At 50.5% G+C, this 25,352-nt stretch overlaps 3 protein-coding genes across 14 annotated transcripts in view; all 3 read right to left on the bottom strand.

The window, feature by feature from the left end:
* Positions 1–10,661, bottom strand: part of DNM3 (dynamin 3) — a 167,029-nt gene extending 156,368 nt beyond the window's left edge. For 8 of the 9 annotated variants that reach the window (XR_006179285.1, XM_042873023.1, XM_042873024.1 and 5 more), the window contains exon 1: positions 10,500–10,661. Coding sequence is in view for 8 of the 9 variants with exons in the window: in XM_042873023.1 (XP_042728957.1) it covers positions 10,500–10,645 (146 nt within the window). In the remaining variant the exon portion in view is untranslated. Of the gene's footprint in view, positions 1–336; positions 412–10,499 lie in introns of those variants that run through there. The other variant, XM_042873025.1, reaches the window with a different exon arrangement.
* A 2,972-nt stretch (positions 10,662–13,633) lies between these two features.
* METTL13 (methyltransferase 13, eEF1A lysine and N-terminal methyltransferase) lies at positions 13,634–19,522 on the bottom strand. Of its 2 annotated transcripts, XM_042874058.1 has the most exons (8): positions 19,313–19,522; positions 18,101–18,848; positions 17,450–17,649; positions 16,871–17,066; positions 16,502–16,645; positions 16,167–16,379; positions 15,652–15,783; positions 13,634–15,311 (listed from the first exon to the last, which is right to left on the bottom strand). In XM_042874058.1, exons 1-8 carry the CDS (start codon positions 19,463–19,465, stop codon positions 15,037–15,039), a joined length of 2,061 nt encoding a protein of 686 aa, XP_042729992.1. In that variant the 5' UTR covers positions 19,466–19,522; the 3' UTR covers positions 13,634–15,036. The 2 variants fall into 2 exon arrangements, with proteins under 2 accessions (XP_042729992.1, XP_042729993.1); XM_042874059.1 differs by lacking the exon at positions 16,167–16,379.
* Positions 19,523–19,928: 406 nt separating this feature from the next.
* On the bottom strand, positions 19,929–23,472 carry ITPA (inosine triphosphatase). Of its 3 annotated transcripts, XM_042873672.1 has the most exons (8): positions 23,365–23,471; positions 23,204–23,261; positions 23,045–23,109; positions 22,495–22,568; positions 21,662–21,693; positions 20,914–21,029; positions 20,466–20,542; positions 19,929–20,157 (listed from the first exon to the last, which is right to left on the bottom strand). In XM_042873672.1, exons 1-8 carry the CDS (start codon positions 23,425–23,427, stop codon positions 20,037–20,039), a joined length of 606 nt encoding a protein of 201 aa, XP_042729606.1. In that variant the 5' UTR covers positions 23,428–23,471; the 3' UTR covers positions 19,929–20,036. The 3 variants fall into 3 exon arrangements, with proteins under 3 accessions (XP_042729606.1, XP_042729608.1, XP_042729607.1); XM_042873674.1 differs by lacking the exon at positions 20,466–20,542 and having other exon boundaries at positions 20,067–20,157; positions 23,365–23,472; XM_042873673.1 differs by lacking the exon at positions 19,929–20,157 and having other exon boundaries at positions 20,529–20,619; positions 23,365–23,472.
* Positions 23,473–25,352: the final 1,880 nt, after the last annotated feature.

Here is a 25,352-nt window from a genome sequence, read left to right as displayed (position 1 = left end):
TTGTGGTGAAGATGAGAACATTTTAAGAAAAACATATTCCTTTCTCTTTATGTACTGAAGTCACAGTAACCCAGGCTGCAGAGAACACCTACCAAGATGATAATTTCAGACTTGAATTCTTTAATCTTTTTTTCTCCATTAAGAAGCCAAAAGGAATCACTATTCAGGACAAGCTGACCAGTCAGAACAAACCAGGGCAGTCTGCAACACCATACAAGGCCCCAAAATCCTTCTTGAGAGAGTTAAAGGTTAAAAATACTGATCAGTTTTCATACTAAGCACATCCAGAGATAAAGAACACTGCACTCACACAATTCCTAGTTGTACAACACTGACCTTCCATCAGCAGCAAAATTACAAAGAAGCATAGGCCAACAACCTTCAGAACACTCTCTTTCCATGCTCACAGTAGGCTGCATTTGATAAAACCCTCTCTAACTGTAACAACAGACTGCATTCAGTAACCCTTCCTACTGTGGAAGTTAAACAAGTTAAAGCTATCTTCAAGTTAAACTACAAGTTAAACCATATCTTCTTTTTTAAGGAAAAGCAACATAGTACTACCTTCCAACTCCAGCAGTAGGGGAATCACATGAAATGCCGTAGTACTGCTCCTGCAGAAATCCTGCTTTGAAACCTACAGGACAGGATGCAGGTGCTTCCCCATCCCCTCAATTTAGAGAGCATTCTCCACAGGGTTCATTAGCAGTGCAGAAAAAAAACAACCAGCGATGTATTAAGAATGGCCCCAAACCCCCACTTTCCCCCCAAACATCTGCAAAATACAATGTTTCTTAAAAGCAAAAAAGAGGCAGCAAATACTACAGGACTGAAGACAGCCAAGACACAAAGGTCTCATCAGACCAACAGATGATGCCCCTTAACATCCTGCTGTGCCCTTAACACTGAAGCAGAGGGCAGTTTGCAGATAGCTGCTTTTCCCAGCCTTCTGCCTACAGATCTTGGCAGAACAATCCCATCACAGGTGAAGCCTGTGATGAAAAGAAAAGAAAGAAATTTTTCTGTGGTTTCAGAAATTCATCCAGGAAATCAAAGATGTTCCTGAGAACGTGTGGGTGAAAACACCAGCAAGGGAGAGAACAGGGTGCTCTGTGGGGCGAGCCATGAGCATCTCCGTGCACAAATGCAAGAATGCATTAAAATGACAAGGTGCAGGAAACAAGAATAAAACTGGGAACAAAAGCTTTTTCCTTTAAAAGACAGGCATCCCACCACAAGAATTGAGCTACCTTTATACCTCTATTCTCATTGTTTTCAGCAAAAGCTCCTCTGCTGGCAGCACATATGCCAGCTCAGCAGCAGCTCTGCTCTGACGTGAAGCTTTGCAGACCAGCAGCACAATGTGACCATTCGCCCAAAACAACTGAGATACCAGCAGCCAAGCATTCAAGAGCATCACCTCAGTAACTCAGCAGCCTTAGAACATACTCATCTGTTGGAATATCATCAAATATTTTTAAGGACAACTATTATTTTTATGGCCAAGTAGTTTTTACTGTAAATGCTTTACAATTACTCACGTCTTGCTGCACAACTGTACTGTCTTCAGCATCTATTACTGTTCATTTCCAATATCAGAGAACAGGACAAGCATATCTACTAAAACTTTTATTTAATGAGCAAGGACAACAGACATTAGTCTGAATTTGACTTGCCATAAACCAATGTCACAGGACACAAAGCCTGTTCCTAAATGGCCATATCAGTACATTACTGGTTCACAATGACACAACACTTTGAGGTCTGGTCTTTCTGGCAGTAGTTCACTGTTGAGTAAAAACAAAGTTTCCATCTCTGTCTCTCCGACTAATGCTCAAGGAACAAATGAGCTGAAACTGGACCATTCATTAATGGGAAGGATCCCACACGAGAGATGGGATCACCCTTGTATATGTTCAGAAAGAGCTGAAGCCACAGCACGGTGCTGCAAAGCAAACTAGGCAGGACTCTGCTCAATGAGCTTGTCTGGTTACAAAGCAGAACTACAGCTCACAAAGAAAAACATATATCAAAATACAAAGCAAAACAGGTATTATGTGGTACAGGGGGCTCTCCAGGTCAGAGAATGGTTTTCATTTAGCAGCTCTCTGGCATACTAGCAGCAGTCATTATATCAAAGGAAAAAAATGCAAGAAAGCCCCCAGGCTGTGCAACACAAGGTGAAGACTGATGATGCATCACCACTTCAAACTTGATTGTCATTTCAAAAGAACAACTTCAGTCCGTTCTACTCTGGCAGTGCAGTACTGTGCAAAGCCCTGCACTTCGACAAGTGGTCAGTACTGTACAGGGTAAGTGCTGAGCTCACACTGATAGCAATACAGTGAATTCCTACAAAACACAAGGGGGATTCAGGAAACCAAAGGATGAAGGAAAATGACAATTATTAGACCTTTATTGCCAAGGTTTGCCAGAACTACAACGCAGCTTTAATTGCAATAGGAAGCAATCAGGTCAGAAGTCAACAGTTTTCCCGGGCAGTTCTCCAGCACACATTCATTGTTCCACACAGCTCCAGCCGGGCACTCCAGGAGCACTGGTCTCTCACGCCCAGGAAGGCAGCACTTGATGGTGAACACCAACGTACGAGCGCATGCCAAGCACCTCCTGTGTCTGCAACAAACATGCGTTGCACTGCAGTACCACAAATCGCTTTCATTTTCTGGCATTTATCACATTTTAGCCTCGAAGCACAGTGCTTCACAACACAACAACAAAGCATGGCCCAGTGGAACACTACTGGAGACCCATTAATAACTTAGCATCTTTCCTCAGGCTCACTTTTTCAAATCCACAAACCAAACCCAGTTAATTTATAACTAAAGAACTCTTAATGCTAAAAGTGTCCATCTGAAAACCTGCACTGGACATCGCTGTATTTATTGTTCCCCAGTGGCTCTGGAAGCACAGCTCCCCTGCCCTTCAAACAGCACTACAAACAGTACAGGGAAACCTTTCAAGTTCTAGAAGCTGCAAGGCAGTTCCTCTGTTGTGCTTTGGTATTCTGAACCACAAGCCACTCTTATTTGGTAATTGAGCAGCATACATCACTTTCACCTCACACTGGTATTTGGTTATATGTGTTCTTCCTCATTAACTCAAAGTCCAGAGACCAATTCTTCTTATCAGCAACCACTTGATCCCTCACCTCCTCTCATTAGTTACAGAATAGTAAATGCTCTTCTGTTTTGGCCTGTCTGTCAATCAAGGGAATCTCCCACAGCGTCATTCAATGATGCAAAATCTCAGCCAACTTAATGGGGCTTACATAAAGATGTGCAGAATAATTAAGCCTCCTTATTGAAGAACAATGACACCTACCTGCTAGGCAGGCTAAATGCATTAAGAGGCTGCGGACATGTAATGACCTTGGCTGTAATAGTTCTTACAGATTTATAGCAGTCCCTGCAGGGACTTTTTGTAAACCACACAACATAGATGCTGCCATCTCTACCAGCAGACTTCAGTGCTTAGTTAGGGATCTCTTAAGTATGTTTGTAGCAGGCATTCTCTCAAGGTAAGCTGAGAAATCAGTTAAATTGCTGCATCGAGATGCACTCCAACACCCAGGAGCAGGAACCACACATTGCAGCCCACACAACTCAGGAGTCAGATTCTGGGATCCCAGCCCCTGTGGTGAAGTTTTCCATTAAACATAACTGGACAGAAGGTACCGACTATCACATTATCCCAACATGATGTTTTGACAGCAATGAGAGTACCTTACATTGCAGTTCTGCACAGAAAAAGACAAGCTTGTTCACAGTAGCAAATAAAAAGAACGTGCTTTCTACTACTTAAAAATATAATCTACTATGTAATAAAATGTTGTGAAGCCTCAGTAGCGTTCATAGGGGCTGAAAATTTGCCATACTCAGCTATGAAGAGTTGCCAGGCAAACACACGCGAGCGCTGAGCTGAACAGTGCTCTGTTTGCAGTGATTATGCCGGGCTGTGGGCTGGCTGTATGAACAGATCAGGAAGCTGCCACTGTGCAGTCTCGTAGACAAGGCACTGTATGCTCGATGCATCTGTCCTCCCTGGCAGACATCCAAAACTTTGCTGCATCATCCTAATTCCATTTGTGAAAATGCCCCTTTTCCTCTCTCTTTTAAGATTCAACAAAAGCTCCCACTATTTCCTGCCCAGTGGTGCTCTCCATCAATTCCAAGCCGGGGGGCGGGGGGAGAAACCACAGAACAAACAAAACCCCAGCAATTCTTAGAATTTCATGTTGAAAAGAGTAAAGCAGACCTCTCAGGACAACCGTATTCTCCCTAATAAGATGTGCCTGCTTTTAGGAAAAGGTTAATTTACATATGCTGTTAGTGCATGAAAGCCCATCCATTCTCAGGACGCATACTAATGCAGTGAGATTTGGTATTTCAATACAAGAAATGAACAGCAGACGTTCCTTCCTCACCTCAAATTGTTGTCAGTGCATAAACACCAGGCGAGTTGTCGGGCTGCTTTTCTTTTTTTGAACTTATAGCTGCCAAACACTATTAACTATGCTGTTGGCTGTTGTTTCTTTTTCTTCTAAAGAAATATTTGAGGAAGATTTTCCTCTACCACAAAATCAGACAAACAAAAACGTGCTGGCTGTGAGGATCAGGCAGCAGGCGATGTGCTCCCAGCTGCATGAAGCTACCCACTTTGTAAGGACGCACATTTAGCACACAACTCACCTCTGGATCACCTCGTCATGACAAAACTCTTGGATACTGCAAATCTCAGTGCTGTCATCAAAATTCAGACAAAACAAGCTCCGGTCTTTCCTCCCAAATCGGCGTGCTGATCTCAGATACATCAACACTGAGCCATTAAGCAGAGGTACAGAATGCAGTCAGCTACGATGTATCACAAAGACCAAGGGCAAAACCTCTGACTCTCCAGATACACTGTGACAGTGCATTTCTCTCTTTTGTGATGAACGTGTGAAAACGTGAAGCTGTCTTCGCACTAGACAAACCATCAAAGATCCTTCTGCAAAGCTGAAACGCACCTAAATTCAGTTTTTCTGCTCCTTCCAAAAATATATGGAGGGAGAACACAAAGGAAACTGTAGCATAAACTGAATTTATAGTCAGAAAAACAACGGTAAGAGATGGTAGTGGGGAGCAACTTCCCAGAAACAATGGGCTCTGGGGACCTTCTGTCCACCTGAACCAAAGAACAGGTGAGCACATCAGAGCACAACACTGCCTCTATGGTTGATGTTACAAGTGCCTTCAGCAGTTCCCAGCTCAGCTGGAAGAGCCTGCAGGTACCTTCCAGTTGTTCTTGTGCTTGCCACAGAGCCCTGCCTGTTCTCTGCAGGTGAATCTACACGCAGGTCATTTTAGTGCATCCCACATAAATGAATACACATGTAGATTTGTAGGCAACTACACAGGAAGCAAGGTACCAAATGCTTAAGAGGAATCCAGCTTTGATTTTATCAGCTGTGAAGGCAGAAATCTAGCTGTGTTACAGCAAGTAGTAGAACTCCTACATCTTTGAAGGATAGAAGCTTGCACAGAAGTTAGGAGATGCAGAAATACTCTGCTAGGTATTGATTTAAGCATGACTTTCTCAAACAAATTACAAAAGCTGACATTATCGCTAGATGCCTTGGTTGAAAACTTCTCTTATCTCCAGCTACAGTCTCCTTTGCATCCCAGAGGCTATCACAGACAACAGTACTTGGCAGTACATCAAAGCCCAGCATGCAGTTAAATGGGATTTGCTCCTCTCAAGTTCAATAATGCTGCCTTGTTCGTCTTACTGCAACTTGCTGAAGAAAAAAGATGCAAGGTCACACTTAAATAATGCTCGCTTCCTGCTCTCAGCATATTTACACTGCAGATACACAGCATTAAAGAGCCTCCCTGTAAGTCTCTGCACATGAGGACAGTGAGCAAGGGGAGTTCACAGTCACCAAAAGGCCTTGCTTTGTCATGCACTGTTTAAAAAAACAGAGAAAGCAAAAATGGATTCTGCCCCTCAGTGCTTGCAATCTAGGCAGAGGTTATGCAGGAAATGTGTGAATCCTTCAGAAAAATATCAGTTTGTTCCATGATTAACAGACGGATGCCAAAGCACAATGTGATCTCTCTGAAGGACTAAACAGAACACTGGCAAGGGGCCCTTCAGAACCCTGCTACATCTCAGCTACTGCAAGCAGAACCCAATGTCCTGCTTTAGTGTCATATGGTATCTAAAGCAGCCATCCCACGAAGCAGAAAAATGTGTCACAGCAAGCTTTAGACTACAGTTGCAGTTATTCCATACAGAGATAAAGATTATAAGCTCACATTTTCCTTTAAAAATAGACGGAAGTTAAAAATAAATTAATTTTTTTAAAATCCAAATCATAAACCTACCTCCAGAGTAGAGACTTGAGGCACATGCGTGAGGATACAGGCGTGGGTAACACTTAAAAAGGCATGAGGTCACACCATAAACGAGAGGCAAAGAAAAGCACAGCATCCTCCTGTAACCTGTAGCAGTTCACTCCCTATGTCTGCAGGTGCACGTGCAAACAATCACACTGCTAACATGCATTTATCTATTTGTGTATTAAGACCATGCATATCTCCCAGGTACACTTTTCAGCAGAAGTAAGAATTACTGACTAGCATCTCTGTAAAGCACTTGATAAGCTGAACTTAAACACCAGGATGTGAGCCAGGGCTCCCAATGCTCTGCCCCATTACTGAGCACAGCTTCTTTTAAAAACAGACTAAATGTGTTAATAACAAAATTTAAGTGCCAGAAATAAGAGACATGGGTCCTCAACTCATATTTAAAAACAAATTCTTACCTTACATTTGAAAAAACTGATTAGCATCTTTGTTTGCACGCCTGTTTTAACCGCACATTTATTTTACTTGGCACATACCAATTCTCAGGACCTGGGATAAAACTGAACATTCAATTCACATTAGATTTTTATTTAAGGACAAAACTAGGCCATCTACATCACTTCTAAATACCACGTTTGTTTAACAACCTTTACATCTATAAAAGAATTTGGGGAAGGAACCAAAAGGAGCCACTGTCTCATTTGCTACTGTTTCCATTTAATGGAATCCCCAGAAACAATCCTTGCTTTCAGCACACCAGAGTGTTTTGATAGCTACACTAATACCATCAATGCAGCCGTACAATGGCTTAATTAGTCAGGAAAAGGAGGGGTTGCTTCTCATTTCCAGAAGGTCCTTAAGATTAAAAAAAGAACGCAGAGCACCACGGAGATGCCTGCATCTCCTGCCGCTTGGCTTTTCTGTGCCTGTTTCATGTAAGAGGTGAATTTCCTGTAAAAAGAAGTGCTTCTGTCAATGACAGAAAACCGAAAGAATAAAATATCTGCAGCCATGTAAGCCATCTCCCCAGGATGCCTGCTGGGAGAAACGCTCTGCTCCAGTGGCTGGATTGAAGCCTCCTTCTCTTCCCTTAATGCCTCAGCATTTCACATTCACCATCAAAAGGCACAGGAATGAGCTGAGCACACGAAGAACGGCAATGCAAAAGGCAGAAAGTGGTACACATTTCATAACAAATAGCTGCACACGGCGTAGGGGCCCTAAGATTATCCAAAGCGACTGAGATCAAAAAGCTGCAAAGCTGTATGACAAAAGCAGACCTCGGGCTCTTCAAATGAAAGCAGTTGTGTGACTGTGACTGACAGGCTTACAATCAGGACTTCACGTCTCTTATAAAACAATTATTCGGCCACATCCATTTTATATTACATTAGGCAGGGAAGGAAGTAAAGAGCTTTCAGCTTTGAAATCTAATTATTAATTCCTCACTATCTGTAAGAATTAAATGAGGCTCTGATGAAAATCTGCAGAAAGAGGCCCTGACAAGATAAGCAAAGGTGCAGATGTGGCAAGCGATCTTGGAAGCCCATCTTGACGTGTGAAATAATAGGGAAACTCTCAACCCAGATAGAATTCCCAAGAATTGCTTCCTGATCCTAATTTCCTTATAAATAACCTTGTTATCACCAAAAGCAAGTCTCTTAACAAGCACAAACAACACATCAGGTCACAATCCTGTACCCTGCTCCCACTGAGGGGCTGGAGCTTGGATTCCCTTTGTGCTTCTCAGGCTCTCTCCCACCAGCTTGGCTTTAAGCACTGCCCCAGCACTGTATGGGCACATTTGCTTTTGTTGCACAGAAGCAGGCAGTATGAACATTTGTTCTTCCTCTACTCTTCAGACAATACCATTTCCTCCAACAAGCACCACGAGCTCCAGTTAGGAGCACGTGAAGGACTAACATGTAAGTGTAAATGCTGCTGTCCTCTGCTGTTCTCCTGAGTCTCTTATTTTCATCCCAACATAACATCCAAGGACTTCAAACAGAGTTCCTTAACTACCAAAAAAAGGAAGACCTCATTGCACACAGAGGAGAAATAAACGATGAGTAAACTCTCTAAATACGTGAAAGGATGTGAACCCAAATAGTAGCACTAATTGCCATACTGGGAGCCTTGATGCTGCCCTGCTGCAGCCTTGTCCCAAACCAATCTCGAGGAAATGCATGGCTCTGGCTGTCACACAATTCCTGCAGAGGCAAACACACCGAACTCTGCTGCATGCAAGCACTGAGGTCAGTCAGACCTGCGGGACATTAACCAGATGCTGGAAATGCAGAGTGAGGCTGCATAAGGAAAATGCAACTCCAATACCACCTGCAAGCAAGTAAATGTTTTCTCTGTATGTATGGGAAAATAAAGTCATCTTTAAGTCCTTCACAAGATCACAAGCAAAGGGCTCTGAAACCAGCACGTCAGCCCAGTGGCTGCAGGCTGCTGAGAAAAACCAACCTGCTCCCAGAGTTCAGAACCCTACCAACCCCTGTGCCCTCCTGCCACCAACTGCAGCCACTCTTGAGAGAGCTTCTCAGCTGTCTCTCTAAAGGCTAAGATTTCAAAACCCACTAACAATAACAGTTTACATGATGAAAAAAATAATGCACGAGAGCTAAAGCTCAAACATCAGAGTGATGCTGGACTGCTCTATTTTGATGACAATTTCTATGAGAATTGTGTTACTATTAGTGTTTGCACTGTGGTTGAGCACGTCATAGGCAATGCACCACAAACAAAAATAAATGAGCACAGCACGTCTCTACAGTGGCATGCTACCTTAACCAGCCATATTAAGACACACACAGATACAATAAACTTGTTTTCCAGATAAGAGCTTTATTATCATGGAAATACTGGAATTTTCTAACTAAAAACTGCATTTTACCTGCTGATTTGCCAACCAGAAATGCTCTTCAGTCTCACAGATACTTGCCCATCTGGTTCTGAGGGTTCACAATCAAGTTCTCACAGCTTAGCAAGTAACTGCACATCTGCTGACCACACGTGCTCACCCAGCACGGAGAAAAGGCAAGAGTAAAACATATATATTTAAACCTCATGGAAATAGGTTTGAAGTAAGGCTTTTTGATATTTACTTTTGCAAAAGACTTCAAGCTTACAGGTATGGAGGTACAACAGATTGGGTGATTCTGGTCTCTGAATGTTACTGCACAGGACTACAACATGAGCAAGGTTGAACTACTCCAGACTGCAGCACGACAGAAACACCCCCCAGTGCTTCATAGGCTGCTGTGAACTCCTCTTGGAAGAGTCTGGCAGTGCCTGCAGGGTGCACAGCAAGCAACTATGCAGGTGAAAAAGGTCACTGTCCTTAGCTTTGCTTCCTAATTCTTGCTAGATGGCCTATTCAGTGCAGTAGGTTCCAGCCTCCTTTCAGATGGGACAGGGCAGCACCAACTTTTCACTTTCACCTTTTGCTCTGGCCGGGCTTGGACTCAATGACCCTTAGGGGTCCCTTTCAATTCAGGATATTCTGTGATACTGCGACTCCTGGGTTGGTGAGCAGGAGCACGCTGCACTCACACGAGCTCTGCCTGCAGCTCACGCGAAGCAGAGCCCTCTGGCAGGGCAGCAGTGAGAAGCAGCTCCCAGTACCAAGTAGCAGCTCATCCTTCCAGCAGCACAGCGAGACTCAGAGGCAGCCGGCAGCCCACAGCCATCATCACACCGACCTTTGCTCCCAGGCAGGTGTCAGCGCAGACGAGGCTTCGTGACAGGGACCAGAACCTCCTCGTTCCCCACAAACACACAGAGGCCTTTCCTCTCCGCCATAACGCCTCGCTTGAGGAGCCCGCATGCCCAGCGCAGCAGAAACCCGGGAGCGGCACGAGGAGTTCCCGCTCACTGCGTTCATAAGCGGCGCCCGCCGGCCGCACCGCCAGCCTTTCAGGCGATGCGGGCATCGAGCGCGTTCCTGCCGGGGAAACCCCCAGCCTGGAACCTGGAACCGCGACGACCGCTTCGCCCCACACAACCTGCCGGGGCGGCGCCGCGGGGGGCGCGCGAAGAGGCGACCGTTAGCGACCGTTGGGAGGGGCGCGCGCAGCCGCTAAGGGGACGGGAGGGCTGGGGAGAGGGCGGCCGCCGTCTCACCTGGAGACGCAGTTCTCCAGCACGGAGCTCTTGCCGGCACTCTGCCCTCCCACCACCGCGATCTGCGGCAGGTCGAGCAGGCAGTTCTGGCCCAGCGCCGCGAAGGCGTCCTGCAGCCGGTTGACGAGCGGGATGAGCCCCTCCATCCCGCCGCCTCCGCTGACAGGTAACGGCCGGCGCACTGCGCATGCGCGCCCGCTCCCGGCTGGTAGGCGGGCCCTCTGCTTAGGGGCCCCGCCCCCGCCCCGCGAGGACCCGCCCCCCAGCCGGTGGCGGGAACCTGCGGACCGCCCGCGTGCCCGGCTCCGTGCGGTGAGCCCCGCGGGGAGAAGCGTGTTCCGTCGGTCTGGGTGGTTATGAGGTGTAACGTTACCCCATAGCGCAGTTGGAGGAGAACCTCGGGTTTGGGAACAGGCTGCCTTCGTATCGCAGAGGGAAAGAAGTGCAGTGGGTTCAGCATGAGTTGTGTGGTGAGGCCAAGCTGGAGGTACAGCAAATAACAATGAGATTTAGCTGCGATGACTGGCAGCCGTCACAACACAGAGACGTTCCAGACAAGGCTGCAGAGCCCTGCAGTGACGGAAGCGATCCTCTGTGCTAAGCCAGACACAGGCTTGCTCAGCACGAATAGCAAAACAACGGGGAGCTGCGAGCATCCAAGCGCTGACAGGCGCTGACGGTCTGGAATGCGATCAACACATCTTGGCTGGACCTCACAGTGAGCATAAGAAGTGAATCCCTTCAGTGGGCCTGCTTCTAGCAGGGGGTACAGACAGACAGCTATGGACGGAGTCACAGAAGGAGCTGAGCCCAGCACAAGGCCTGGAGCCATCCTTGCATACAGCTGGGGCTGAGGGCACACTGCCAGTACGGACACAACCCCTCAGCTTCATGAAGACCTCAGCTCATCATGAAGCCCGTCTCCATGCAAAGGGTAAGGTAAGAGCTGAACTTGTCCTCATGGCAAGGGAAGATGCTGCCTGGTATCCAAGGAGGAAGAATTGTGTTTATCTCAGGCTAAAGAGGTATTATTACTCTGTCTCTGCCCTTCTGGGAAAAGCCTTGTGTTCCTTTCTATCTAGATGGAGCCTGGGGTTATTGGCATAATTATGCCAATTAACAGCATGAATTTTTTTTTCACGCTCCCGCCTGAGCAGCCTGTGCCAGGAGGCAACAGAAGAGCTTTTTGGCCTTCTTCCAGCCAATGGGTTCTTACTGGGAGTCAGGAACAACAGCATCACATTTTGGCAAAACCCTCCCAGCACAAGTGTAGGCACGTTTCCCATCACTTCTGAAATCATTACTGTCAGGAAAGGAGCAGCCTGGCACCAGGCCCCCCTCAGTGCAAGAGAAACAAGCACTGGATATGGCAGGATCCCTGGGGGCAATGCTGTGCTACCCTGAAACTGGTAACCTGGGGACCTGTCCTTTCCAGTAGCTTTTATGTCTTTGTTTCCTTCCTCTTGTTAAAAATAAATGAGAAAACATCAATTACTAGAAAAAGATTAAATTATTCCCTGAAGTCCGTGAAGTTTCCATTGTTTCTGGCTAAGCTGACCATGCTTACCCTATGATTCCATCACTTAGAAAAATCTGCCCTCTCCCAGAACAGAGGCAGTCAGAATGTAACTTTCCCACTTCCTCGCAAAAGCACAAACATTTGCATGATGCATGCACATGCTATGCCAAGGATACACGTTTTCTAACAGCTCAAGATGCCAGCAAAGGAAAGAGAAGGCACCTCCAGGTCTCTGTTTTTCTGAGGAGCACAAGGCTTCAATGCCCCACGCTGGTTCTCACTTCCTTTTGTCATACATTGTGCTCAGGAAGGAGATGAGACCTTCATGGCCCCAGCTCTCCCAGCATGGTGGGAAGGGAGGTGGCACCTCTGGATGTCACCGGCTCCAGCACTACCTGCTCAGGTCCCCAGGTTCACAGAACTGGCAGGAGCCTCCAGTGCATTTCAGATCAGGTCTATGGATAGCAAGTATATCCTGCCCTAGCTATAACAAAATAAATGGGAAGAAAAGCCTGGTTTCAGAGCACAGCTGTCGCTGTTTCTTACCCACTAACAGCTCTTCCAAACCAGGCAGCATGACGTTAAAATGGGACTTTCAGTTCAGGTCCCCAGGCTGCTTTATAAATGCACGCCAGCGCAATTCTCTTCACAGAGAACAGGGTTATATAGGAGCTGCCACAGAGGAGACGCAGATGCCTGCAATGAGCAGCCAGGCACACTCCCCCCGCCAGCAGAGCGCAGCCAAGGTTGCATCCTCCCCCGGGCCACATTCAGAAGAGGCACGCTCCTTCATGCATGATTTTCCCATCTCTCCAGGGACCTTCCTCGCACTCTCCTTGACTCAGCTCCAAACCCAAGGTCTTACGGAGCTTTTCATACAGCTGATCTGCATGAAGCAGGAGGCGTGGGGTTGGCGCCTGTGCTGCAAGGGGAGCTCCCAGGTTTCCACTACTGCCTGGCTCTGCAGGTTTGCAGCACTGGCATTACCATGCCAGCCAGCATCACGTGGTGCATCTGCCAGCGAAGACAGCTTAGAAAGGAGACCCTCAGGCTGCAAAAGAGACTGAAAGTACAAGAAAGGCTATGCTGCACTGCAGCCAGCAGAGAGGTTTCCCTGCAGCCTCCCACTGAGGGCACCTGGGAAGCAGTAGCAGCCCCTTGCTGCAGCTCAACAGCACATCTCCTGCATCCTCAGCCGGCAGAGCCAGGCTCGCTGTACATAGTTCTGGAGGAAATCAGCTCAGGATGAGCACCCAGTAACCGGGGCTGGCTGCAGACTCAGGGCTGAGCCATGCCCCAATTTACACAGTGCTTTCTTTTTGTGCTGGGAAATCAAGAAAGGAAAGATGTCAGCATCTCCAAGACCATCAGAGTTGCTAAGTGACAGAAGCGCTTGCTTCTAGCTCCCCTGTTTACAATATGCCCATGCTGTAAAGGAAGGAAGTGAAGAGTAAAGGATGCAAACATAGTATACTGCCAAAACACTCAGCAAAACAGCTGCCAAAAATATACGTTATCTACCCCCTTTTTGCTGCTCTGAGAAAGAATTTCTACCGATCAATTATTCCGCTTTCACCTACAGAGAATTTCAGGTAATTGCAGCACTCATTAGATATTTGCTGGTTTTCTAACTGACATATATTTCTTGACCAACACTGCAGGGCTGTCAGTGACTGCAAGGACAGCTGCAACGGACTGAGGTCTCATCGCCACTTTCTTCCCAATAGATGCCTTTTGTTTTTCCAACAGGATGTGGCATTACACAGCAATTAGGAAACGCAGCAGAAATGCAGAACTGGACAAAGGAGGGATGAACGCACGCTTTGTGCGAGCTGCCGGGGAAGAAATGAAATGGTTTAGATAAAATAAAGGGCATGCACGCTAATCTGTGTCATTGGAATTATGTTGAGGATTGGAAACAGAGTTAAAAATAGATTGAATGCAGCACTGCTGATAAGAGTTGAGAAATTTGCCGTCGCTGAGCTGGATGGATAATAGACATCCTTCAAAAAAAAAAGTGCTAATGACTAAAGAGATTTAGAAGAGAACAGCGCAGGGTGGACAGACTGCTGCACAAGCTGTGTTCCAGCCTTGCCCCTGCCAGTGACCGACGACTGCGTGCAGCCCCGGGCAGAGCACAAAGCAGCACAGAGCTGTCACAGCTTATCTGTCTGCAGCGGCGAGCCGGCCAGCCCAAATCTGAGCGCTGACACTCACGAGCGCTCTGAGTGCCTGGGGAGGATCAAAAGCACTTTGCAAAAAAGGAAAAAAGAAAAGAAAAAAAAAAAAAGCATCTGCACAGAAGCAGGCCAGCCAAAGGAGAAAGTGGGGCACCGACTTGTCCCGCTACATGAAGGAGAATAATGCAGAGAGCAACAGACGTGGGATCTAAGCAACTCCCTGCACAGCCTGGCAGGACCTGGCATGCCCCAGAGCAGCAGGGGCATCGCCCACCAAATGGACTGCAGTGTTCCATCACTGCTAGCAAGAAATAAACCTGGTGGAGCACTGTGATCCTCAAGAGCGGTCCTGAGCTTTATTCTCACAGCACTCAGCCCATCTATACACATCTGCTACCAGCCTCGGGGCAGAGCTGGGGGTTTGCAGAGATGCCAACAAGCAGAGCTCCTGGAGGTGTGGAAGAATATGGGAAAGAAGCAGAGCTGGAAGGGAAGAGGATGGTCAGAGTGACATTTAACCACAACAGGAAAGCAGTGGGGATAGATGCAAACAAACAGCCCTGCCAACCCTGGAGCACCTTCTTCCCCTCGCCACCCCAACACTGTCCTGTGGGCAGTGCAGCTCCCTGCTCTCCCAGCTCTGCTTTATGCAAAGAGTAGAGCCTCAGCACTCCAGGAGGCACACCAGGCTCCCTCCTGCTATAGGAAGCCCTCTTCCATGCCAGCTGCATCCTTCAGGCAGGCACCAGGCCAGCACTGGCTCCCTGCAAGGTCAACAATGTCCCAGCTGCAGCACCATGCAGGCACTCCTTTTGCTCAAGTGGCATCAGGGCACCTCTCAGAGGATGGTGATGGCCTGCAGCATGTCTGCCAGCGCATACGAACTGTCCCAAGAGTGTCCCAACTGCTGCATTGACCCCTCCAGTGCCTGGGCAAGCACTGTGAGCTCCACAGGGTCCCGCTGGCTCTTGGGGTTCGGCTGGCAGAACAAGATCTCATTGACCTCCTCATCGATGCGGCGTGCATAAAGCAGGGGGAAAACTTCCCTGAGGGTGGCCAGGACAGACTCCTTCAGCTGAGCATCACGGCACACCAGGTTGAGCACAAAGACCCCTGCAGTAGAGAAAGAGGCATTCAGAACAGTGCCACCCATGAGCCTGGCATCCTGCACACGCCTCCATGCACACCCCCTCTCTACACAAACAGCTGTATCAGTACCACTGGTGCTACCAGCTCCACCTCACGTGCAGCTTTGGGCAGCACGAGTGCCCTTGGCCCAGCTCCACGTCACTGGGAGCTGGGATCTGCTGGGAAAGGCAGCTGCCACACATCAGTCACAGCAGCACAGCCACTGCTTTCCAGGATGAGGAACCCACTACCCAGACCCTGTCCAGGACCAACCAGCCCAGCCCTGGCACTTGCAAGCGCACTGCCACCAGAGCCCACCTCATACCTTCTGGCTTGAGAATGGTTTTAACTTTCTCCAGGAAGGGCTTCTCCACAAATGCCAGAGGTGGACAGCTCATTCCCAATGTGAGGTCTTTACTGTCCACATCAAACATGATGGCATCATACTGAGCTGGGGCTGCAAGAAGGAACACGGACTCATTATTCCATGGCACAGGGATGAGCCACACTGGGTGGGGAAGCAGCAAACATAGGGGCCAGGCTCCCCCCTCTGCCACTTCCAGCTGCTTCTTCTGACAGCACCTTCTGGACTGGGGACAGACAGCAAATAGAAGGTCTCCTGCACACGCACTGACAAGGACAAGTCTGCTTGCTGCAGGGAACTGTCAAGGTTGGAGCTTGTAACACATGGCATGAGGTGCTGGAGAAACATGGGGAACACCATCCCACAACGTGGCTGCTGTGGAGGGACAGGATAGCACAGGGAGAGGCAAGAGGCAGAGTTGGAAACCAGTAGGAGGGCAGGACAGGAAATAGAATTAAAGCTCTGCAAGACAGTACCTTCAGCTGCAAGCTTGGCCACGTGGTCCAGGCCATCAGCAATGTGCACCTGAATCCGGTCATCCTGGGAGAAGCCAAACCAGTGCGTGGCCACCTCCAGCATGGAGGAGTCAATCTCCACTACAGCCACACGGGCCTGCGGGAAGTAGTCATGGACGAAGAGGGGCAGGCTGCCGCCACCAAGTCCCACCACCAGCACTGCAATTGGGGCTCCTGCCAGGGGACAGAGCCCAGGTGAGCTGCCAGGACTGCCACACTCCCTCTGCCCATCACATCCCGCCTGCCCCAAGCTGCTTCTGGCTTCACAGGCTGAAAAACCCTTCCCACCTCATCACCTGGCAGGGGGTCAGAGCTGCCCAGTAGGCAGAGCCCTGCCACCATGGCCTTGTGGTGCTCACAGCACAGGTAGCTCTTGTCAATTGCCATAGGAGGCTCCGCAGGGCAAGGCTTCTTCTTGTCTTTCTTCCTTTTCTTCTGGCCTGAAAGAGAGGAGGCTGGAGCCAGGGGAACTTTCTGGGGACTGACCACCCCAAACCCAAGTCCCACCAGCAACGCAGAGAGCAAAACCCCATCCACATCTGCACTGAGACAAGACAGACAGGCCCCAGCGTGACTCTTCTTCTTCTTCCTCGCATTCATCTCACTCCCTACCACCCAAAGTCACCCTCGGTCCTGCCCTGTCCCTAACCATCTCCTCAGCATACCTGGGGGAGGTGCAGGGGCCAGGAGCCGGGCCTCCGACTGCACCACGTTCCTGTTGCTGAGGAAGACGAGGCGACGGAAGTAGCATGCATCGTTCCCCTTGACGTCCTCCACGACAAACTCCCCACTCAGGGGGCTGGTGCCACAGTGCCATACTTTCCGCACCCCAATGTCCCCTCCCACAGACAGGAAGGGCACCTGCAGGGAGGACAGAGACTCGTGGCATCTAGGCTATAGGGACAGGCGCTGGCCGTGTCTTGACTGTGTCTGGAGGGGTAGGATGAAGCTGACACATCTGGGGAGCAGCAGGATGAGCTGTACGCAGTGCACAGGACACTGGGCTCATCCTGATCTATGTTGGGGTACAGCAAGCCAGCACCCAAAGGCCTTTTAACAAGAGGGGCTTGGAGCAAGAAAGAAAAGACAGAAGAGATGGAAGAAGTTAAAGGTGGAAAGATAGGGTTAGATGCTCTCTAGTTTTTGAGATGGCCTTTTTTTGTGTGTGTGTGTGTTCGTGTGTTTGGCATTCTGGGGTTGGCCCAGGCAATGGGAAAGACAGAAAGCCAAGTGAATGAGCTCACCTGTTGCCGGGCAGGGAGGCCCGGCGGGGCCAGCTCCATCACCTTCCCTGACAGCTCTGCCTGGATGCTGGCCATGCCCTCGTAGTGCTGCTCCCTGTGCAGGGCCACGGTGACCAGGCGCCCAAAGCCCGCGCTGGCAGCCAGCTGCCTCCGCCCTTCCTCCGTCCCAAAGAGCCACTCGGTTTCTCTGCCCTGCGGGACTGCAGATGGGGGATGCGGTCAGGAGAGCCCCAGTCAGGTGCTGGCCCCTGCACAACCACTCTGGAGAGGAACTGTAGGGTACAGAGATTTCACAAGGAGGCAGCACTGCCTTATGCCTTATGCCTAGAGCGAGGCTGCACAATCAGTGATCAAAAGGACCTTTCTCAAATTGGGCAGGCTTGTGTAGGAGCCATATCTCATGGTAAAGGGGTGTCCAATAGCCCCAAAACTTATCTGTGGTTTGTGCCGAGCCTCAGGCTCTGCAGACACACAGGAAGCTAACAAGGCTTCTGGCAGAGCTTGACAAATCTCTGCGAGTAAAACCCCAACCAAACCCCACAGGGACAGATGATTTCCCTCTTCAGCTCCAATTCCAGCAGACCAGGACTACTGCTGCTATAGCAGCTCCTGGAGTGCTGTCTCTTTGCAGGCAGGAAAGGCTGTACTCACTGATGAAGATGGCGAAGCGATTGTCACGGGAAAGTTTCACCGCAGGGCTGTCAACTACATGCAGTGTGTAGCGGGGCCTCCCACTGGCTTTATCGCACAGATCCAGGGAAAACTGCTCCCCACAGGGGGCTTTGCTGACCTGGCTGCAGAGCAGGGCGTAGTGCTGCCTGTCTTTCACTGCCTCCACCAGCCGCTCTGTGCTCTCCAATCGCAGTGGCTTGTCCTGCTCCTCGGAGCAGATCTCCAGGATCTGCAGTGCAGAGCCAGGGATCTTCCTGAACTTTGTCATGACGTAGACAAAGACCGGCAGGACAAACTGCTGCTTGTCCCCGCTGGTGGCCACTTCATGAACACGCACTACCCAGCCCTCCTGGGAGAAGTATTCCACTGCTTTCTTCAGCACATGGGCTTGAGCCAAGGAGACGCAGAGGTAGCGCCCTCCCACCTGCAGGACCCGGCTGATCTCAGCAAACATCCTGTCCACCTTAGCCAGAGTGACCTCCTCATCATCGGTGAGTATGGCATCCAGCGTGCCTTTGTCGAGGGCTACTTGGAAGTGGGCATCCGGGAAGTCCATGTGAAGCATGTCCATTTGCAGGTAGCTCATCTTTGGCCTCTTGCTCGTGCTCCGCTCCTGCATCTGACGGATCACGGCGTCGCTGATGTCAATGTTCACAATGTCCTCACACATCCCCGTGTCGTACATCTGCTCGCTCAGCTCCGAGTTCCCACAGCCGACCACAAGAACCTGGGAAGCGGGACAAGAGCAGCAGTGATGGTGAGGGTGCCCTGCATACACATCTCAAAACATTTTACAGTGCAACAATGGGACATTAACCAGGAGCCCTCAGCAAGAACCACATCCATAGCACCTCCAGATACTCCCCATGGCCCTAACAATCATTCCATAAAAGTACATGGGCACAGAAGCAACGTGCCTACATTGCCTCGCTTTTGGGGATTATCTGGATGATTTAACGCCATGGTGGAACAACATCTGGTATCTTCTGATTTCTTGCTACGGCACACTGGAAACATATTTCTTGTGCCAAGACCTGACAGCTGAGTATGGAGCACTGTGTTGCAAGGCGGGGAAGGGGGGGGGGAATGACAAACAAAGCTCAGATGTGGAGAGCAACCCGGGCAGAACCGGGGGATCGGCAGAGTGCGATAAGAAGCACGCCAAACCGGGAGAGGAGAACTGGGCCTCACCTTGTCGCGGGGCCGCACGTACTTGAGCAGCACAGGGCACAGCTCCGGGAACGCCCCGTACCACTCGAAGGGCCGCTGCCCGCGCTGTCGGAAGAACCGGTCCCAATACCTCGCGGAGCCGAACTCCCCGGGGCTGCGGGGCAGCAGCTCCATGGCCCCGGTTCGGCCGTTCGGTTCGATCCGGGGCCGGTCCCGAACACGTGTTCCCGTACCGCGCCCCCACTGACGGCATCCGAGCGCGCAGCGCTCCCATTGAGCGCAGCGTCCGCGCCGCTGATTGGCTGCTGCCCCCGCCCCGGCTGCTTCCTATTGGCTTCCGCTCAAGAAGGGCGGTACTTCCCGCATCGGTGGCGCGCCCGGGGAACAGCCGCGCCGAACGCCCGTTCTCCCGGCCCGGAGAGGCGGGCGGCTACAGGCGAACAGGCGGCTCCGGCTCTGATGTTTTCATCGGTAGAACCTGCGTGAAGATGGTGGAAGGTCTCGAACGTAACAGCGCCTGCAAGCCTCCCGCGAGGCACAAACATACAATGATCTCAGCACCTTAATTAACGTGCACCTGGATTCTACAGGCATTTCTGAAGCAACACAGATAGGGAAGAAAAAAAACAAAACAGTATTCGTGGCTTCATCGTGAACAACTTTAATATAAGCATGTGACTGAACTGAGACCTTGCAGGGATGTTTATGAAAAGTACAGCATCCAGTGTCTGCGGGCATGGAGATGCTAGCTGGGATTGGAGGGGGCCTCTGTTGGGTTGCTCTGAAGGAAGAAGGCAGAGAGCTCGCTCAGTGCACGGTACCGGTGTGAGATTGAGTTCTTTACAGCCTTGGGCAGCTCAGCGTAGCTGGAGTGGGAAGAAACCAAAACAGTCCTCAGCAGATGAGTTGCTGCAACATGTCCCCAACACCTCCCCTTTGCCTTGCTTTGCTGCCCAACCACAGTGGGGATGTTAGCAGTGATACATGTTGGCAAAATCAAGGATCCCCATACTGATGCTGGGTTTCTTTGTTTTCTTATTTAGACCCAGAACAGTGTCCTCACCTTGCCAGCACTGCTTGTATGCGGTTCCTCTAAGTACAGAAACAAACACAGCCCCCATCCCTTCCTTTCCTTAAAATAACCATGAAGTGCTGTAGGTAAAAAGCCACTTACGTCTGGTCATAGCCATCAGGCTGAAAGCAGGGATCCCAGCCAAAATCTCGAGGACCTCTGGGCTCAACAATTACCCCCTACCATGAAAAAGCCAAAGAGCCCTGTAAGTCGTGGTTCCTCAGCACTGCTGGTGCAGTCACATCTGAAACACAAGCTGCAAAGTGGCACTCAGAAAGCCACAGTTGTGGCCACCCACCAAAGGCTTGATGCTGCCCTAATTTCTCAGCACTCCCCCAAAACATGACCAAAATTAGCAGTGCCAAAGTCAGTGCTCCATCAGGGTGCTGTTTGTTGGCAGCCCTTTCACTACCCTCCACACCTCCCAGACCGAGAGAACTAACCATTGCAATCCAAGCAGTTACCTCACTCAGTCAAGTTACCTCACTCACTGACACTGTCCTTGACAGAGCCAATGCTATTACAAAATACACATTACAACCCCACCTACATGTGTCTGGCCTTTGAACAGCTTCACAGGCTCCTCTGGGTTTCCAGTACTGAATGCAAAGGTGCAAAGAGCATAGGCAGATTTGTCCTCAAATCCAGCCAGCAGCTTGTACAGGCCTGAGCAACACAGAAAGGATCCTGGTGTCAGTGTGATTCCAGGAGAGCACAAGACACCCACCTAGAGACGGATCAAGGGAGTGCTCTGCATTCACATGGACGAGGGAGAGGAAGAACCACAGGCATAACAAAGCTAAGATGAACCCATGCTTTCAGCTGAATCCCTTCTATCCCTGAGCCGCATTAATTTGGGAGCAGAAACAAAGAAGTGCATTGCCTCAGAATGACTAAAGCCCCTTGTCAATCACAGTGATTAACACTCCTGCTGATGATGCCAGTATAGAAGCCAGAGATCACAGGTCTTCCAGGTTACCTCTGTGAAAGGCAATTCCCACACACCCTGCCACCAGCCCGCGGGGGCAGAAGTCTGGGAACCCAGCAACGCAAGGATGATACCAAAGCTCCTGGGGGAAACAACATCCAGTGAGGAAGGGAGCAGAACAGTCTAAGAGAGAGAGCACAAAGGGACAGAGCTGGACAGACAAAGGAACCAGCAATGAAGCAGGCAGCCAGGTGGGGGAGCACACTCAGCAGCACATAGCACAGGCAGGGATTCCCATGGCACATCTGTGCATGGCAGCCCAAGCCTGGAAAGAACAGTTACATGCAGACAGTGCTACAAGAGGCAGTACCTTCTGGCTTGAGCTTTTCCAGGAACCATTTTCTGAAGGGGGAAAAAAGGAGGAAAGACAAATTTTTGCTGATATTACTCAGAAACACAACCATCCTTGAAGCACTGTTGCCTGTGTTTTCACAGCTCTCTGAATCCCTATTAAATGTACTGTGAAATCACCTCATTCTGGGCTATTTACAAATAAAAACAAACCTAGTTCTTAAATTAAATGGGACATAGGGAAATGGGAAAACAATGGTGGGGTATTTAATCTTAACTTCTGTGCAAATAACCCAGTTCTCACTCACAAGCATCAACAAGCTAAAATACATTTATTGATTCCACTCGTTCACATTTTACACTCATTTGTAGTGCACACTGCTTGTATGACTCTGATTAGATTAGCAGAGAGTTTGAAAGAGTTAATCACAGCAAAAGATAAACCTAGGAACTAAGAGTGTACATTAATAGAAGAAATACACAGCAATGTAACAATCCTGTACCAACAGGATCAAAACAGGCCCTTATGAGAATCTAAGGGACACTCACATAAGAGCACTCCTGACACACCTGGTGTCTCAGAGCTTGGTGCGGAGCTCCCAAGCTGCAAGAGCAGGCACCCAAGACTGGGAACATGAGGCAACAGTTCAGATCTGTCTCTCCTGTCCTGTACAGTGCATTACAGCACTCCTCATGTCCTGCCCACAGGATGCAGAATTAAACAGAGGACACAGAGCACCTCCCTGACCCTACTACCCCTGGTGCATGGAGTGTTCCCTGTGAAGCTCATCCTGCCAAGCTGTATTCCTCGCTCTAAGAGGAGAAAAATGAGGCAGGTTCCCATCTACTTACATGTATGGTCCTGGAAGTCCCCCCAGGGCATTGAAGCACAAGCAGGTGTCCTCTATTATAACAGGCCCCCGAATCTGCAGCAAAAGCAATATCATGCCTCAAGGAAGGTACTACCAGACTCATTTCCCTACTCGGTGCTGGTCTCATGCACCCAAGATAACAAGAACAACTCGGCAGCAATCAAAGCCCTCCCTTCAGTGTCAGCCCTCACCACACAGCCCACTGCATCCCCAGCAGGGGCTGAGCGGTGGCAGGGAGGTCCTCCCACACAACAAAATGAGCAGAGCTGCACAGCCCTGGCCCTAACGGAGCAGTGGAAGTGCCCAGCACGAGCTCCAACAGGTGGAAAATCCTGCAGCCCACAGCCGCCAGGGCCGCACTGAGGGACACGTCGCGTCTGCTCGTCGCTGTGGGGACGAGAGATCACGGGGGCGGCAGCAGTGCTGTCTAAGGGCAGCGCCTGCCCTCGGAGGAAGGACACGGCAGCGGTGAAGGCCGCAGCCGGGCCCCGCCCTCCCCAAACAGCCAAAGCGAACCGGGAGGCGCTGACCTGCCGGGCGGCCTCACGGCACTTCTGCACGGAGATCTCGTCCGGCTCCCCCTGGTACTCGGGCACTGGGGACACAGACGGGCGGTCGCTGAGGAGGAGGAGGCGGCCGGGCCGGGCCGGGCCGGGCCGCGTGTCGTCAACCCCCCCCCGCCAACTTACGGTCAATTTTCTTCGCCACCAACGTGTACGGAGAGGAGTCCCCGAGGATCTGAGTGACCTGCGGGAGGCAAGGGGGAAGCACGGCCTTCAGCCCCGCCTCCGATCCGGCTCTCGGGCCCGCGGGCCCCAAGGCCGCTCGTCGCCAGGCGACCGCCCCCCACCTCCTCCAGCTTCTTAGCGTTGCCCGTCACGAACACCACGCTCCTCCGCACCGGTGCCGCCATGCCGACCCACGCCTGCGCGCTGAGCAGCCAATCACCAGCCGCGGCGCCGTGACCCTCGGTAGCGCCCGGCCAATGGGAACGGCCGAGCCTCCGCGGGCAGGCGCGTTGCTTTTGCGGGTACGCGTGCGCGGGATCGCGCGAAGCGATCTCGCGTGATCTGCCGCGTCGCCATGGAGACCGGTGTCTCCGCTGCAGCTTCGGCGACCCCGGCCGGGTCGCGCTCCGCCCCGAGACCCCTCAGATCGGCGCCGGGCCACGGATGCGGGAGGCGGGGACGGCGCCCAGCTCTCCCTGCCCTGTTTTCCCCGAAGCCATGGAGATGATGGAGCTGGGCCCTGGGCTGCGCTCCACGCCTTGCTGTTTACTCCAAGCTCTGGCAAGCCTGCGAGCTTGGTGCGACTGCAGATTTCCTGCGTGGGAGCGAGCAGATTTCATCCTTCTGAACACACCTGCGGGAGCAGCTGGCCCGTCGTAAAAACAGGGTCAAAGGATGCTCCCTTGCGGGTCCTACTCTTTTAATTTGTACAAAAACAAATCAAATCCTACCCAGATGCATCACAGAGACAGAGCTCTGTGTTGGCTGTAACCCTGGGAGAGGAGCTGAGCCCTACAGAAATCATAGAATGGCCTGGATTGATAAGGACCACAATGATCATCTAATTTCAAACCCCTGCTATGCACAGGGTCGCCAGCCACCAGACCAGGCTGCCCAGAGCCACTTTCAGCCTGGGCTTGAATACCTCCAGGGATGAGGCATCCACAGCCTCCTTGGGCAACCTGTTCCAGTGCATCACCACCCTCTGTGTGAAAAACTTCCTAATATCTAACCTAAACCTCCCCTGTCTCAGTTTAAGACCATTCCCCCTTGTCCTATCGCTATCCACCCTTGCAAACAGCCGTTCCCCCTCCTGTTCATATGCTCCCTTCAAGTACTGGAAGGTCACAATGAGGTCTCCCCAGAGCCTTCTCTTCTCCAAGCTAAACAAGCCCAGATCCCTCAACCTTTTTCATAGGTGAGGTGCTCCAGCCCTCTGATCATCTTAATGGCCATCCTGAGCCCCAACACTCAGTGCCCAAAAGGCAGAAGAGAGCACTGCCCTGTCCTGCCCATACGCAGGATCCTGGGATGCCACCGCAGAACCCGGCACCCCTCCTCGCACACTGCTGTCCCTGAAGCTCCATTTTACGAAGGGCTTCACAAGGGAGAACTTTCTCTTCCTGTAAGAGCAGAGCCAGGAGCAGAGGCCTGTCCCTCCTGCTTCAGCACAGCAGCCATCCATCTCTGCAGCCTCCTATCCGTAGGCACAAGGACCCCCACGTCCCACTGCACAGGTCCCACTGGCAAGCCTGGAGGGAGCAGCAGCCCTGCAGGAGGAATGGGTCCCACCAACAAGCCTGGGAAGGAGAAGCAGCTCTGCAGGAGGATCATAAAGCACCAGCCAAGGCACACCACTCCCTGTGAAAACCAATCGCATGGAAAACAGCAGCTAATGAGAAGATCTGGGCAAAAACGAAATGGATAAAACAGACACTATGCTTGGGTGGAGTTATTTTTGTTGTGAAATCTTCTTCATAACATCTCCTAAGTGAAAACCAAGCCCAAAGAACGCAGGCAGCTTCTTCCCATCCCTGCTGGGAATAATAGCCCTTCCCTATTACTGCAGCTCTCCCTGCAGTCAGGCCCTGGCAGTACTATAAAGACCAAGGCAGTGTTAAGGAGAACAAGGAGGACTGCTCCATAACATAGCTGATACTGGATACTGTAATGGCCTTTTCAGCCTTGAAAAGCAATAAACTGCTTGATAAATTTTGTCACCGTCAACAGAACTGTTATTTGCTGTTGACTCTGTTTTCCAGCAAGAGACAGTCTCTTGAGAAGGTTTGTGCTTAGGATGACCCTGCTGCTCAGGGTCTTGAACCTAAAA

Source organism: Lagopus leucura, unplaced genomic scaffold, assembly GCF_019238085.1.
Source record: "Lagopus leucura isolate 7727_CA_CO unplaced genomic scaffold, USGS_WTPT01 Super-Scaffold_100009, whole genome shotgun sequence".
NCBI lineage: Eukaryota > Metazoa > Chordata > Aves > Galliformes > Phasianidae > Lagopus > Lagopus leucura.
This window is presented reverse-complemented; position numbering and strand designations above follow the sequence as displayed.